Here is a 15576-nt window from a genome sequence, read left to right on the forward strand (position 1 = left end):
GCTTTCCTGTGTGCCTGTTTCACGCTACTTTCCAACCTGCTATTTCATAAAAATACTAATTACAAATGTTTGCTTAAAATAGTGCCCAAAAACCACAGACTTTCTCGTTCTCCTATATTTGGTCATTGCTGTTGTCATGAAGTAAATAATTATAAATACAGCAAAGATTTACTTTGATCACTCAAATTTAGCAGGTGTTTCTCATTTGATTATGATTTCCATGTAGATTTCGACTCTCTTGAGAACAAATAAAACAAAAATGCAGAGTGCATTTAGACTGTAAATATTGGAATTGTTTTAAGATGTCTTTTTCAGCTCAATATTTAAATTTATCTACTGGCCCAAAGCTTTGCTTTGACACTAACAAAGTGCTCCTTCTGAAGAGACAGCCTATTTTACCTGTGAAGTCATTTTACACTTACCAAAGTGTGAAAATGGTGTATAGTCAAACAGATCATGTTTGAACTGTTATGTAAGAGTATACCTGAATTTTTTTACCTTGTTTAGGCAATGATTGCCTAATGTGCATTTTTCAAAATGAAAGAATAACATTTTGCACACATTCAAAGTGTTTTTCAAAGTTTATGGATGTCTTAGAGTTGTAAGCATACATTGGAAAATCACCAATTCACATCACTAATTGTATTTTTGATGGTCTAATCTGTAGTTTTTTATTTTTCTTTTAGTATCTGGAATCCATGTTTACGCTGCTCTTTCAGCTACTTCAGGAAGTAACACAGTGTGACACTAAAATGCACGTTCTTCATGTCCTGTCTTGCGTGATTGAAAGAGTCAATATGCAGGTATTTTATTTATATACTTCAGTGTTAGCTTTGTCGTAAGAACACAGGGGAAGACTTGGTGTGAAAGAAAATGGGAAAAAAAGTTAATAGACTCGTTATTGTTGTCATAGCTGCCTGCATTGTTTGCATTCCTCTTTTCTCTTTTCAATTCTCATTTACCTTTTGGGTAAAATGTTCTACTCAGTTACTACTTTTCTTTAGTTACTATGTATTTTTTGTACTTACTCATCTTTTTTAGTACAGAAGGGTTTTAACAGCTTGTTTTATGGTCTTTCTTGCAATTTTGGTTTTTTATTTGTGATTTAATCTTATTGTCTCATCTTAGATCTGTATTTGTGATTTATTCTAATTGTCTCATCATAGATCAGAACTAATATTTTATTTAATCTTATGTGTTAGAGGAGACATTTGGGGAACAAAATGCTTTGTACTCCTAGGCACAGTGCATTTAAATTTGTAGTTTCTCATTGGTGCTGATATGGGTCACAGTTGCCTATACACCACTCTCGTTAACTTCCTGAAAAGTTTCAAATTCACATTATGTTAAAATATGTTCTTCAGCTTATACGTAAAGAAATCGAAGATGGTTTTGCAGAATTAAAGAATCAATAGTTGATTCCCCAATATTAAGGAGAGAGATAATGTGTCTTTTTGAGCTTATCTCCTCTTTCTACAAATAGTCCTGTCTGAGAGCCAACTGAAGCTTTCGTAATTGTCCCTTGTAGAAGAAGTCATTATGACAGTAGGTTTCCCAGAGTTCTCTGCATTTCAGATCAGCTAGAGATGCAGTATTAAAAAGAAGTTGAGAAAGAACCCTTGAATCTGTTTAGGTTAATTTATAATTAAATACTTTAGAAGACAAATAGATTAACCTTTTAGTATTGAAGAGCATAATAGAAAAAAAGAGAAATAATAGAAAATAATAGAAAAAATGTACGTTAGGACAGATCTCTGGAAGTTATGAAGTCTAACCCCTGGTCAAAGGACAGATGACTTCAGAGGTTATTCAGCTTTTTTTGGGGGGACTGTTTCTGGTCTTAGAAAATTCTGTTGTTTAGGAATCTTGTCTCAGTGAAGAATATATTACTATGAAAATATCACTGATTATCAAATTGTAAGTATTTTTTGTGTTCCATTTACTACTTAAGCCTGGTTGCTGTGCACAAATATCACTGTAAGTAATTTGTTCTTTTCGAACTACTCTGCAGTCAGAAGTTACTTCAGTCACAGAGTAAAAAATATGGTGTTTTAGAAAGAGGAAAGAGGAGTAAATTAGAGCAAACTCGGTATTTTTACTGTGGCAAAAGCAGCTATTATATTTTTTGAGAAACTATTTATGAGGATAAATTAATAGACTCATTTACACATTAAGAAACCAATTTGTGTTCTGAACTTCAGATACGACCATATGTAGGATGTTTGGTTCAGTATTTACCACTCCTTTGGAAGCAGAGTGAGGAGCACAACATGCTACGATGTGCCATTCTAACCACCCTAATCCATCTCGTCCAGGTAAGGAATCAGTCATGTCAATGTTGTCGGTATCTCCTACAGTTCTTTGTTAATAATAAAACAATACATGGTTACTGCAAAATCCATGCTGTTAACTACTTCTTTAACACAGACTGTATGCCATCCTGTCTTCTCCAACCCTTCCTGCATCTCAAGAAAATTATAGTAGGACTAGCAAAGATCAAGAGAAGTGCTCTGAGGATGTAGGACAGTGTCCATACAGGAACGGAATTAATATGCAGGCAGTCTTGAACTTGGTGAAATGCATGATTAAGAGGATGGTATCATACAGGTTAAGAGTGGCAAGGAAGTGGAAAGGGAATGACTAAACGTTACAGTGAGAGGAGAAATAAGAGTTTCTTTAAAAGTGGGGTGAGTTTAAACAAGAGGAAATATATTTTTACCATAAACAAATTGTGGAAATTCTTGGGTTTGGCCCCTGTGGAGCCTAAAAATATAGGTATTTTTGTATACAAAAGGTATTTCTCTTTGTATTAGACAAATTATGGAAGATTCTTTTAAGGTAAATTTGTTTAAATAAGTAAATGGAGAAAGAAGCCTTACCTTAGAAACATCAAATAATTTTGAATTAACCATTTTCAAAATATAGGAATTATGCAAATTCAGCATTCCACTAGCCTCAGTTTTTCTTAAGTAGTAATATTACAATATGTTGTAATGCTGTTCAATAATTGGCAGTTCCCAGTTTAAGAATTCTGTTCCTTTTAGGATTAGTTCTAATTTATTATTAGTTTGACAGTAGTTCTATTTAGCTTATTTTTAAAAATTGGGTTTTCTTTTTAAGTGATTGTTAAGAAATTCTTTACTCTGCATTCTTGGGAAGAAATCTTTACATATGACTCATGGATCGTTTAAAAAATAAATCACTGTCATCGATCTGTGAATCTTTGTGTAGCTAAGAAAACAAACCCTTCTCTTGATTCTTAGAATATGTCAAATGATTTCATGTGCGATAAGGGCAAAGAGTAGTTCTCTTCTTGATCTGTAAAACATTCAGCATTTAGTCATGTAGTATTTGTTAGACTTGTGACTCTTCCAAGAAAGAGAATGACCAGTGAATGTTTTAGAAATGTATATTGTTTCTCTTAGAGATGAACAGTATGCAAATTATTGATAAGAGAGTTGTTTTCAAAAAGCATATAATTTTCTCAAAACATGTTGAGAGAAAGCTTGCGAGTATCAGAGTATTTTGTTGTTTGTTGTATGAAATGAATGCAAGTTCAACCTTTGATTTCTTGAATGCACGTTTACTTGTGAACATAACAGCATTGCAGATCTTTTCCAGTGCTATTCTTTATGCTTGGTTTGAGGTTTTTGACATATTTTACATTTCTTATTTATTTTCATAGGGACTGGGAGCAGACAGCAAAAATCTCTATCCTTTTCTACTTCCAGTTATTCAGCTAAGTACAGATGTTTCTCAGCCTCCACATGTCTATCTTCTGGAAGATGGTTTAGAGCTGTGGTAAGAATTTTTTCTATCAGCTTGTAATTTTAAAACAATTATTTTTGTATCCACAGAAGAAAAAATTGTAAAAAACTTTGAATATTAAAATTTATATGTTCTTGTTACCTTACCTTGACTTCATTTATATTATACTTTTTCTCAGAAGACATGAGAGTAGGAAGTTAATAAAAGAAACACAGTTAAATAGCTGAGTACGTAATTAATTTTCAGACATTTGATAGTGAAGATGCAGTTCTGTAATGATAATGAACAGGAAAACAAAAAGTCTAGACTCACTGCAATGTGCATGCTATACTAACAATTTGATATGCTTGACTTCAGGAGAACAGTGACCCAGTGGTTCTCAAAGGTGGTTGCAGGAAGAGATGTCAAGTTTACAAGGATAAAGTGTAGAAGTTACCTTTTAGATCTCAGGCTGTTTGGTGACTGAACATAAAACAAGAAGTGATGTTCTGATCAGTTTACTGTGAGCCTGATTTATTTGTTTCTGGTGCAGCTGACGCTATAGGAGGAGGAAACTCTTACCCGGACTGAATTCAGCACCTATTTCTCCTGAAGAATAGGAATACATAGTTTGTCTTAAAATAGTAAGGGATTCCTTTGATCTAAATTGTTGATGAACATTTGAATTATAAATACTTAAGCTACAGATGATCTGTTCTATGTGCAGCAAAACTGAGATTTTTAGTGCTGGTGACAGCAAGTCAAAGTGCAAGAGCTTCTCAAAATTTAGGACAGAGGCTTTTTTAGTGTATGAGTTCAGAAGTTTTATATCTTCTTAATAATACTGATCTTGAGGTTACTATTCTGATGTCTGTGCAGAAGAATGATATTTTAAGATGTCCTAGAGCATCAGAGGAATTTGGGTGGAGTTGGCAGAGACAGCTGGGACTCTTAATGGCTTCTTGAATAAAGAGAAGGAGAGCAGCTAAGATATTTTACCTAATCACACATGTTATTTAAACATACAGTAATCCCACACCTAAGATCTAGCAACAAAATAGAATTTGTTTCTGTGGCTTTAAATGCAAGTTTAATTTGTTGCTAGCATTTTCAAACCTCAGGAGTTTTAAACAGCCACCACAGCTTCTCCTTTGATGTGTAGAGCACTACACATGTTGTCCTTGCGCTGTAGATATTCCTCTCTACCCACCTTCTCTGAGTTCCCAGGCTGGGTACTGAGACATTCTCGCTGCTGCATTTCAGACCTTATATTGTCATTATAAAAAGACAGTAACATGTTTTTCTTTGTTTTCCTGTCTTGGCAAGAACCATGCCTATACTGATGGGTGTGTTGTAAGCACTATTGCTGTGCTTGAAGTATGCTTCCAGTAATTGTTATATGTTGTTGATTGTATAGATGGTTACTGGAAGTTAGTGTGTTTACATCTGTCAAAATGATTGCTCAATGTTTTTCATAAATAATCTAAAATATTTTGCTTAATCTATTCTTAGGTTAGTGACACTGGAGAATAGTCCATGTCTTACACCAGAGCTCCTGAGAATATTTCAGAACATGTCTTCCCTCCTTGGTAAGTCTTTTACTAATAGAATTTTCAGGGTTTTCTTTGCTATTGCTTGTTTGTACATTATGTAATGCTGATGTGGCTGCAAGTACTAAGGGAGCTTGCAAAATTGCAATTATCAAAAATTGAGGAACAGGTTTTATTATCTGACTTTGTCATCTTTGATACTTATTGTCTCTTTACTCTATTTCTCTATTTTTAATAAATTAAAGGTGCTTGTACCCAAAAGATAAAACAAATTTCAGTTTATAATTTCAGTTTATAATTTCAGAGATTATTCTAAGAAGTTAGTGAAATTTAACACTGAATGTGCTGAGTTTTATTGATATTGACTTGCCTACTCTGCCTACAACCAGAATGCAATTACTAGCTTTCCATAATTCAGTTAATAACAATGTGGGATGTTTTCAAACTATCTTAATATGTCTGTAAGCATTTTGGTCAAGCAGTACTGAAATTAAAAACAGTAATTTTACCTGAGTTGTTGACAAACTGTAAACTTAGTAATGAGAATTAGGACTCTGTGCTTAGGAAATACTGATATTTCGGGTGATTTTGCTTCGTAATTAAAGGGAGTATAAAAATTTTGTTCTTTAATTTTATCGTGTTAATAGGTTTGTGTTTAATTAATCTTTAGCTGTGCTTTTATAGGTTGTGTAGCTAATATAGCAAATGAATTAATTTCTTCAGAGCAATGTGTTCACAGAATTACGGAAGTTATCTTTTTGATAGTTGTTTTCAGCTTATACTTTATTCTAACTAAAGGTCAGTAGACTGTGATAGGTAGGTGTAAGATGATGTCTTCTGTTATTTCTCTTTGTATACAAGATCTCTAATGATAAAACTGCTCTGTTTAGTAGTGGTTTTAGTATTTAACTCCAGAGCTACCTGTTAGAATCTGTAGCAGCGATACTTTCCAGGGCAGAGATAAGTAGGAATGGAAATCTTGGCATACTCTTCTCATGAAAGGGGGAGGTATTTGGGAATATTCTATGCTTGCAGTTATTTTCTTATTTCATGAATGAATCCTGGAGAAAAGTGATGCTTTCTTTTGAAAAAAATACATCCTCAAGAAAACGTTACTTGTTTTGAAAACTGAAAGCTGTTGTATGATGCTGGCAGAGCAAGTAGTAGTTAAGCTAGGTAGGATTTCATTAGGGTGATGCTTCAAACGTTCTTATGTCAGACATTCTTTTTTCTTCAGGGATGAGGATGAGTGGCAAAAATACAGCAGCTGATGAGTAATTATAGAAGGATTTTTATGGATTTCATCATATAGACCTCTAGTACTAATTTAGTTCCTGAACATTTTTCTGAGAAGCTTGTTTTCTGAGTGTTGTGTTTGTCAAAAATTTTGATTACTGTTAGCCAAAATGATGCTTATTTTGCCAGAAATTTGAAACCATTCTGGTTTCCAATTTCTCTTAGCCTGCAAATTCTATATGTTTACATCAGGAGAATCTGACTGGACAGCCTTGACAGAACACAGCCATAGTATTATGATGCTTTAAATAGAGCTGGAGTTTTGGATTAGTCCTAACCTTGTTTTAAAACATGGTAGTTACAAAAACAGTACAGTACTGCTGTCCACTACCCCGCAAGCTGCTACTTTATTCATTCATTACACTTGAAAACGAGGTTCTTCACTTATATCAAGTGCAACAGCACAGTTAAAAGTGCAGCATCTTGCAAAAGAAAATGTACTGATCAATGATGGTCAACTGTGCTAGTAATTTAAATAAGTGTTCAGTCTTAGTTCTGTAGCAGAATTTCTCCAGCATACAAGTAGCACTGTTCACCTGAAACTTCCAGCACTTAGGGTCTGGCTCTTCCTGTCCTTAGCACGATGATGTGGCTGTCAGGACAAAGTGTTTCAACTGGGAAGTTAAAATTGCCAAGTCTTGTGTACCTTAACTGTCTGAGATAAGGCAAAAAAATAAACCGGTTCTCAATTCAATCTGCAGTTACCCAAGTGAAAGCCGAAGGACAGGTAAGGTGAAGGGAATTTCTGAATAGATAACTGCCTTGCTTATGTCTGGGGCAGGGTGGAGAACTAGCAAAGTGCTCCAGAAAATCATTTTCTTGAAATTACAGTGTAAGGAATATGAACCTCCTGACCTTTAGTTTCTGAAATTATTTTTACTGAATGGAGTTATTCTAACATACAGGTAATGTAACTATTTTTCTGGTATGTTTATCTGCTACATCAGCATGTAAGTAATTTAGAAAAGGTGTCAGATGTCAACATGGTTGAACTAGAAAAATCTGAAAGTCAGGGAGAGAAGTAGTTCCAACATGAGATTTTTGAACGGAAAGAGGAAAAATATAGAAATGTTTTTAATTTTACTTTTTTAACTAGTCTGAAAATAATAGGTAGTTGTTCCATTCAAGATATAATTGTCCTTCTGAAAAGAGCTTTTCACACCTATTTCAGGATACTACTGCTGTTGGAACTGAACATCAGAGGAATTATACAAGTCAGTTAGATTTGCCTTCAGGAGTAGAACGTTGCATTTCCATGAAGGCTTGATTTCACTTAACCTTCAAAGATTATGGTGCTATCACTGATGTACAAGGATAGTTCACAGCATAATTGTCATATTTGGTTTTCATATCAGCAGTGCTGCTACTGTTTAAATTCTATTGAAATATAATTGCCCTAAAGAGGAGTTGCAGAGGCTCTTTAGTCCATGTCTTGCAATGAATTGCATGATGTGGAATGGAAAAATACATTAGTTCTCTGAGGATTGGATGCATTTCTGCACTGAGGATGCTTAAAATGAATCTGATGCAATTTCAGGTTGGAAATATGGTCAAAGTCTAGACATACCTGTTTCAAGAAGCATCAGGTTTAATGTGCCTGTGCTGTATTTGTAAAGGTAGTGGCAAAAAGTGGATTACTGGACCTGGACGAAGTCCTCTGATCCCTACCAAAACCCAAAGGAGCACATTAATTAAGAAAAATATGTGTTTAATTCAGGAAAAACTGGCAAGAGAATTGATGCGCAATTAGCTTTTAAATATAATCAGTTGAACATGATACCTTTCTAGAAAAATGCTTTTACTAAACATTGAGCTTCATGCACAGATGAATGGCTGAAATTCTGTCATTTCCATTACATGAGTCTTACCTGATTTTGCCCTCGGATCTGAAATATGATTTTTGCTACACATACTTTCTACCTTTATATCAGTTATCAAGGAATCACAGAATGGAAAGTTATGGAAAACTTAATAACCCTTCATGTTTATGTGTCCATTTACTTAGAATTTGAATAGTTGGATCAGTGTCTGAAACTTTAAATGTCCAGTAAGAAAAAAAATCACAAACTGCAGACCTCTAAGGAGGTCTGCCATGTATAATGCTAATAATTTGATACTAAAGCTAATTCATAGATATATTGGAATCTTTTGATGAGGATATTGGATGGATAGATGAAAAATAAAACCTTTTCAAGTCAAGATAGGTAAATATTCAAAATAAGTGATAACAAGACATACCCTATCCATGCCCTGACATATCAAGTAGTCACAAATGCAAAGCTGTCCCGTGACCATGTCAAATAGAGGAACACTAATATTCTATTTAATGGGTGGAAAAAAAAGAAAAACTGCTGAAACTCCTTAGAACTTTACAGATGGTTTTAAGACAATTTAGCAAGCCCTTTGAGGTTTTTTTGGTCTTTTGTCTTGTTTTTAGATAATGATGACTATGGACTTTCTGCACTGGTATCAACGTCCACGTGAAACTTTGAAACCTTTTGTTTTGCCATGAGTTCTGCGCATAGATGTTCTGGCATGATTTTTTTTTTTGAAAACAGTCATAAAGATAGTACCTGAAGACATGTCTTTTTTCTCTCTTCAAACTACTGCTCTGTATCTTCTCTTCTGTGTATCTATCTCTTAAATGAGTATGATTTCCTTACTGAAAGGTGTGCCTTACACTCAAGGTGCACCCTAAAGGTCAGTAGGCTTCAGCTCAATGCCGTTTGACGTGGCATCTGGCTCAGAAGAGCAGAACTGCAATCTTTGTTTCATTCCTTCTGCTCAGCATTTACTGACTCAAATGTGAGAGAGATTATTTATCAGTAATTGTAGGTCTCTTAAATATGTGTTTCATTTGTGCTCTCTTTAATATCTTCTTAACCCACTATCACATCCAAAACTTGACCTTTTCTTTATAATTTTTTTTTATTAATAGTGGCTTTTGAGGTCACAGGATTTCTTTTGCTTCCATTTGAGTACATGAGAGCTGTTGTCATCCCACTTCTATATTGTCTCTGGTGGGGAGAGAGAACCTGATTGGTACTGGATCTAAGATAATTTTTTTCTACTTCTTGGAGTCTGGCACTGTAAGCTGTGAGAAGAAAGAGACTTCTAGAAACGAATCATTTTGGTTGTACTTCAGTTTAGTGATCAGGTTGTGAATTGTGATTTCTATTTTTTCCAGAGCTGAGTTCAGAAAACCTCAAAAATTGCTTTAAGATCATCAATGCTTATATTTTCTTATCATCATCTGAATTTTTACAGGTATGTTATCATTATGTAAAAATTCATATTATCTTCTCAGTTCCCTACTGACAAACTGTTTTTTCTCTCATCTTGGAAAATATCATACACATGTTTATACTCTTACTCATGTATATACAAACATACTACTATTACTCATGTATGTACAAACATACTACTGTTCTATTGTTAGGTCTTTATGGTGCATGGTGGACACTCAAATCAGATTTGAGAAAGAAGATTATTTAGAATTAATGCTTTATGGATTGATTTAGTGCTTTGGTATCTGAAAAGTGAGGTAGTAACAGTTATCCTACTAGATTAAAATTATGATCATAAATTCTAACAAGAGTTGAACTAGAAATATTATGCCTTGTTCTCATACTTTCTTCATTAGAAAATTCTTTGAGATTTAAAACATCCTGCAATGTTAAAAAACCAAGAAAATACTTAGATTAGATTTTAATTAGTTCAGGAATGATGAGGATTTTAGCAGATAGGATCTTTGAAGAGAAGCTGAGTCTTCATAAAACGTGTTTGCATAATACCTTCTTCTTAATTTTATTTCAGATGTATGCTACTGACTTATGCCGGTCATTTTGTGAACTTTTGAAGGACATAACTACTGAAGGTCAAGTTCAAGTTTTAAAGGTTCAGTATAATAAAAATAATACCCTGATACTCAGCTCTGTACATGTAATGTTTTCAAGTAGGATGAATGTAGAATATGTAGGAGAAAACAACATATTTAGCAAACTTTGATACTGGAGTCACTGGTGGTTTAAACTACTTATTTAAAGTCTGTGCATGTGTAATAGGTCTTAGAGGAAGCTTTCCTGTCTATATTGAATGTTGTATGTATGTGATCTCAGTGAAATTCCTTTGTATAGCATACTTGCATATGTACCATGACATAGTGTTCAAACAGTCATTGCCTTTGGCATGAGTGGCAATTGTAATGGTCAGAATAGAGTTGCTAGAGGTTTTTCAAAGTACTAAAAAATCCCTTATATTCACACAAACTTCAAATGGTATTATAAAAGAAATGTGGAATTTATAAACTTTACAAATATTAAGAATGATACTTTGAATGTGTCTTTTGAAGAATTTCAGGAAGTAAATTTGGAATATGGAGTGAAAGATAGTTTCACTGAAAGATTAGTAGCAGTAATGTATTACTACTTATGTTTCCAGTGGGTGCATGACAGGGGGCTCTGTGTTGCTTATAAAAACTTGGAGGTAAATTCAGATAATTGTAAATGCAATGGGGGGAATAAATTGGATCCCATCTGCCTCTTTGGTGGGTCATACAACTGCTTGCAGGGTCCTAGGACAGGAAATAACAGAAGTTGATAGACCTCCCTGTTTGTATTTTCTGCTGTGAGGAGCTTAAGGACTTTAGTTCTGAAATATAAAATGTCAAGTTCAGTCTATCAGTAATATTTAGAGTCTATAGTTGGGCAAATGTTTTATGCAGGAGCTTTTAGTCAGATCTCTAAAATGGAATGATGGAATCATTTATTCACTTGAGTCCCAGAATGACATTGCATTATCTGCAAAGTTTGTGTAGTATACTTGGAACATCTTCCTACTATGCCGTGTAGATTCCAGAAGGATAACTGAGCTATACTCCTTGCAAATATTTTTACAAAAAGTAGAACATTTTATCAGGCTTCACTATGCTGACTTGTTACATAAAAAACCTCTAAGATAAATATTGGGAACAGAAACACCCAGGGCTATTCTCTGAAATAGTTTCCTACAAGCAGCTTTGGCTGGATTGAAAATAGACTTTAGAAATATAAATCAATAAGGTTGAAAAATACTAATTTGGACTGATAAGACAATTTATTGCAAGATTACGGAGGCTTGATGTGACTTGGTTTTTTTAATTATCTGAGATGGACAGTATAAAGTTTGAAAAGATTGTGCAAGGAACAAATGAGTTAGCCAAAACTTCCAGTACCCAGAAAGATGAGTGATGGAAAAGTTACGTTTGCCTCTGTATATAATATACCTCTTTTATACTTCCATATATTAAAGGTCTGCAAAATTGGGAATCACTGTAAAAGGTCAGATGCTTAATATCTCTCTCAAGGCAAGAAATAGAGGGTATTACATGAAGCTAGTAGGAACAGAGTTCAAAAAGCAGAAAAAATATTTAGGGGGCATTGGACAAGAGCACGGAAGAGTAGTTCCTTGTGGAAGTTCCTCTGAGATGGAAGTAAGTGGAGACTAAGAGTGTTTGAGGAAGGTACCTTTACTGTACCTTTATATGCTTTATACACATCAGTGTGTGTATGTATGTGTGTGGTCTCTGTCTTTATTAGAAGTGGGTGTGAGCAGCTATCAGCCCCTTATTCTCACAACCTCTTCCCTTCTTCATCTTACTACAAGGGGAGAGCCCAAACATCTGGGCAAAATTAAAACTGAAGAACACAAGATTAAAAATTACTTTAGGGAACAGCTCAGTGGGGGGTGGAGGTGGAAGTTAGAGTACCCGGGGTACCCAGAATAGCACCTCTGAGAGCACATCTGCAAAGAGATGGTAGGTCCTTATCAGTGGTTCTTCAAAAAAGCGATGAGACAAATGTATGGAAATGAGCCTTAGATCTGCTGCTTTTCCTGGAACCTTAACAAGGTCCTTCCTTCCAACCACCTCATCAGCTTTGCCAGGACCGTGGGGAGGCTCACAAGGTGCTTAGAAGGGTGGATTTCATTGGCATCTCAATTTTCATCAGGTCCATTTATGCAGATTCAGGTTTGCGGAGTACTTTACTAGAATATACCTTCAGCAGTCCTGGAGTTTGCTGGTATTTAATGACAAACATCCTGCAAGCACTTTATATATGTACACCAGTATACGTGGCACTAAAGCTTCAGTTAAGATTTATGAATGTACTTTACTAATTGTCTAATTTGCTTTTTTCCTTAAGGTTGTAGAAAATGTCCTAAAAGTAAACCCTGTATTGGGTCCCCAAATGTTTCAACCCCTTCTACCATCAGTATTCAGGGGGATTATAGACGGGGAGGTAAGAATTACTTTAACTACTCTCTACTTTTCCTTTTTGAACGTGAAAGGCCATTATCTGGGTCAGTTTTTTCATATTGATATTGTATTTTCTCTTGTTTTAAGAGCATATGATAGATTTTTGACAACTATATTAAAAGTCTGTAAAAGTAACGTAGTAGCACAAGATATAAACCAACATATCCATCACTTGTTTTGTCATGTAGTGTTTGTTTTAATAAAATAGAACAAATTTTATTCTGTGGTTCGACTGTTCCTTCACTATTAACACTTAAAAGCTGCTGTAACCTATACCTAGTTTAATCCCTTGAAGGTGTTGGAGTTTTTGTTGGGGTTTTTTTAAAGACACACACTACTCCTTCTTAAATGTGCCTGAACCAGAGAAAAACAAACTGGACAAGGAGAAGATTGAGTTGACCTTCTTTTTCTAATTGACATATCTAATATGAAGAGCTGAAGAATGTGTAAGACAGAAGATTTTTTAAGATTTCGTTGGCTTAGGTGTCTTTATTTCTCTATTTTCTCTTTTTGTCTTCAACAAACTGCCATGTTGGATGAAAAAGAGAAAAATCCAATATGCTTTAACTGTGTTGAATTTTGCAGTAGTAACAGGAGAAAAATGGAAGTATTTTAATCAGCAGAATCAGTGGGTGGAATTCTTCATGCTTTTTGACTTTTTTAGTCAAAACCTTTGCTTTTTTCCAGAATTGAAGACTTCCAAATATCAATATTTGGCTCCCATTATTGTTGAGTTAAATAAGATTTCCAAATTTAAGCCAAGTAATACTATGTAGCAGTGTACTTTTTGCTGTACCAAGCACAAAGATAGAGAGTGGATTATTAAAATGTCTTCTGATTTAAGAGTAATAAATTCATTGTACCCTATTGAAAATATATTAATCTGGGTTAGCTGTTATATTGTTACAGTTATGTAACAATACAGTTATATTGTTACAGGCTGAATTTAGTACAAACTCTGTAGCTTCTTTTAAAAGTAATAACAAAAGATAATTAATGAACTTATTAATTTATCCAGTTAATTTTGAAACATCTGCAAATTATAGGCAAATGTATTATAGCTTCTCTCTGAAATAAGTAACAACTTCAGAAATACTAAGCATTTCCTAGTGTTACTGAAATTGTAAGCAGTAATTTTGAACCCTAATCAACTTCAAAAGTAATTTTTTAGCAGTATAATATACTGTTTGTTCCTTAAGATACAGGTTTTTAAATTTAAAGTAAAAGCACTTTGCAAGCTGACTCAGCTGTTTGGAATTGAGAAATCCTGATAAAGATTGTTTGGTTAGTCTTCTGAGGGGCTCTTAAATTACAGTTTATAATTTAAAATTTAATAAAAGATATAAGGGATGCATGCAAGTATATTCCATCCTTGCTGCTTTGTGTCAAATATTTTTCTTTTAGTTAAACTAAGCACCCTTTATTTTGGTTTATTTTTGTTACAGAGATACCCAGTGGTGATGTCTACTTATCTGGGGATCATGGGTAGAGTTCTACTACAAAATGCAAGGTTTTTTTCATTACTTCTGAGCCAGATGGCATGTGAATTGGGTCAAGAGGTGAGGTTTATTGTCCTTTTGGGGTTTTTGTGTCTTGGTATTTGAGCTGTATTGCATTGGGAAGCCTTGCTTTCTTTTGATTGAAAGGAGCTTTTCCTTCTGTCTTCTGTGGTTGTTCCTCCACACTTCACCTTGAAAAGGGGCCCTTGCCCCTTCTTTGCTCCTTTCCCTGAACATCCTGTAACAATTTTTACATATTCCCACAATTACCTTAAAGCATCCCACACTTATCCTTGTAAACCCCTTTAGTTTGCATGCTCTTGGAGGGCAAGAGTTTCTCCTTGTGCTGTCTTGATGGGTCTTGCACCATGGATAATGGTTTCATCATTCTCCCCTGAGTTTTTGGGTTGTCAGGTTCAATGTGCTACAGTTTCACTGATGAGATTACTGAGGTTCTTTTGCTATGAGTGTTCTGTGTCTTTAAGTGGAATTTTAGTAATTTTCTTATCCTTGAGTATAATACAGTTTTCAAAAGGTAAAAAAAAAAAAGTTGTGGTTTTTTTTTTTAAATTTATCACCACTGTAGGTAAAACAGAGTAAGTTCACATGCTTTGTATGTATTAAACTGTTAGTGGAAAATTGTTTGAGTAATTTACTACTCTGAATCAGTGCCCTGTCTGTGAATTAAGTGCATTTCTAACTCATAGGTTACAATTAATGTATGGGGGTTCAGGGCCTGGAAGCACTGTCATAGAAAATTTAAAAAATAACTGTTGTTTGCTATTTCTGTCAGCTATACATAGCTGTGTGGTGTATTATGTATACATAACTGTATTCCAAGACTGAACAATGTATTCAGTTGGTAGAAAAATTACAAGGAAATATTTTCTGAATAGGCTGACACACTCCATAAATAAAAACAAATGTTCGGTTTCCCATTGCAGTTGGACCAAATTCTTGGTAACATGATTGAAATGTGGGTTGATCGGATGGATAACATCACTCAGCCAGAAAGAAGGAAACTTTCTGCTTTGGCATTGCTTTCTCTTCTACCATCATTGAATGGGTAAGCAAATATATAGTGTGTTAAATAAGAATGCTTCAAAGGGCCTTGAGATAGTTTTTAAACTATTTCAAAATTCTGCAGCTATATATATTCCAATATATATTCCAAGGAGTTTCATTTACT

At 34.4% G+C, this 15576-nt stretch overlaps 1 protein-coding gene across 5 annotated transcripts in view; it reads left to right on the forward strand.

Annotated features, from left to right (window-relative positions):
• IPO11 (importin 11) overlaps window positions 1-15576 on the forward strand; it is an 80235-nt gene that overhangs the window by 35642 nt on the left and 29017 nt on the right. For all 5 annotated transcript variants that reach the window (XM_032676465.1, XM_032676466.1, XM_032676462.1 and 2 more), the window contains exons 21-29: window positions 687-803; window positions 2202-2315; window positions 3686-3801; window positions 5260-5336; window positions 9781-9860; window positions 10410-10490; window positions 12776-12871; window positions 14334-14447; window positions 15332-15453. In XM_032676465.1, the coding sequence (XP_032532356.1) occupies window positions 687-803; window positions 2202-2315; window positions 3686-3801; window positions 5260-5336; window positions 9781-9860; window positions 10410-10490; window positions 12776-12871; window positions 14334-14447; window positions 15332-15453 (917 nt within the window). The remainder of the gene's footprint in view (window positions 1-686; window positions 804-2201; window positions 2316-3685; window positions 3802-5259; window positions 5337-9780; window positions 9861-10409; window positions 10491-12775; window positions 12872-14333; window positions 14448-15331; window positions 15454-15576) is intronic.

This window comes from Chiroxiphia lanceolata, chromosome Z (assembly GCF_009829145.1).
Source record: "Chiroxiphia lanceolata isolate bChiLan1 chromosome Z, bChiLan1.pri, whole genome shotgun sequence".
Lineage (NCBI taxonomy): Eukaryota > Metazoa > Chordata > Aves > Passeriformes > Pipridae > Chiroxiphia > Chiroxiphia lanceolata.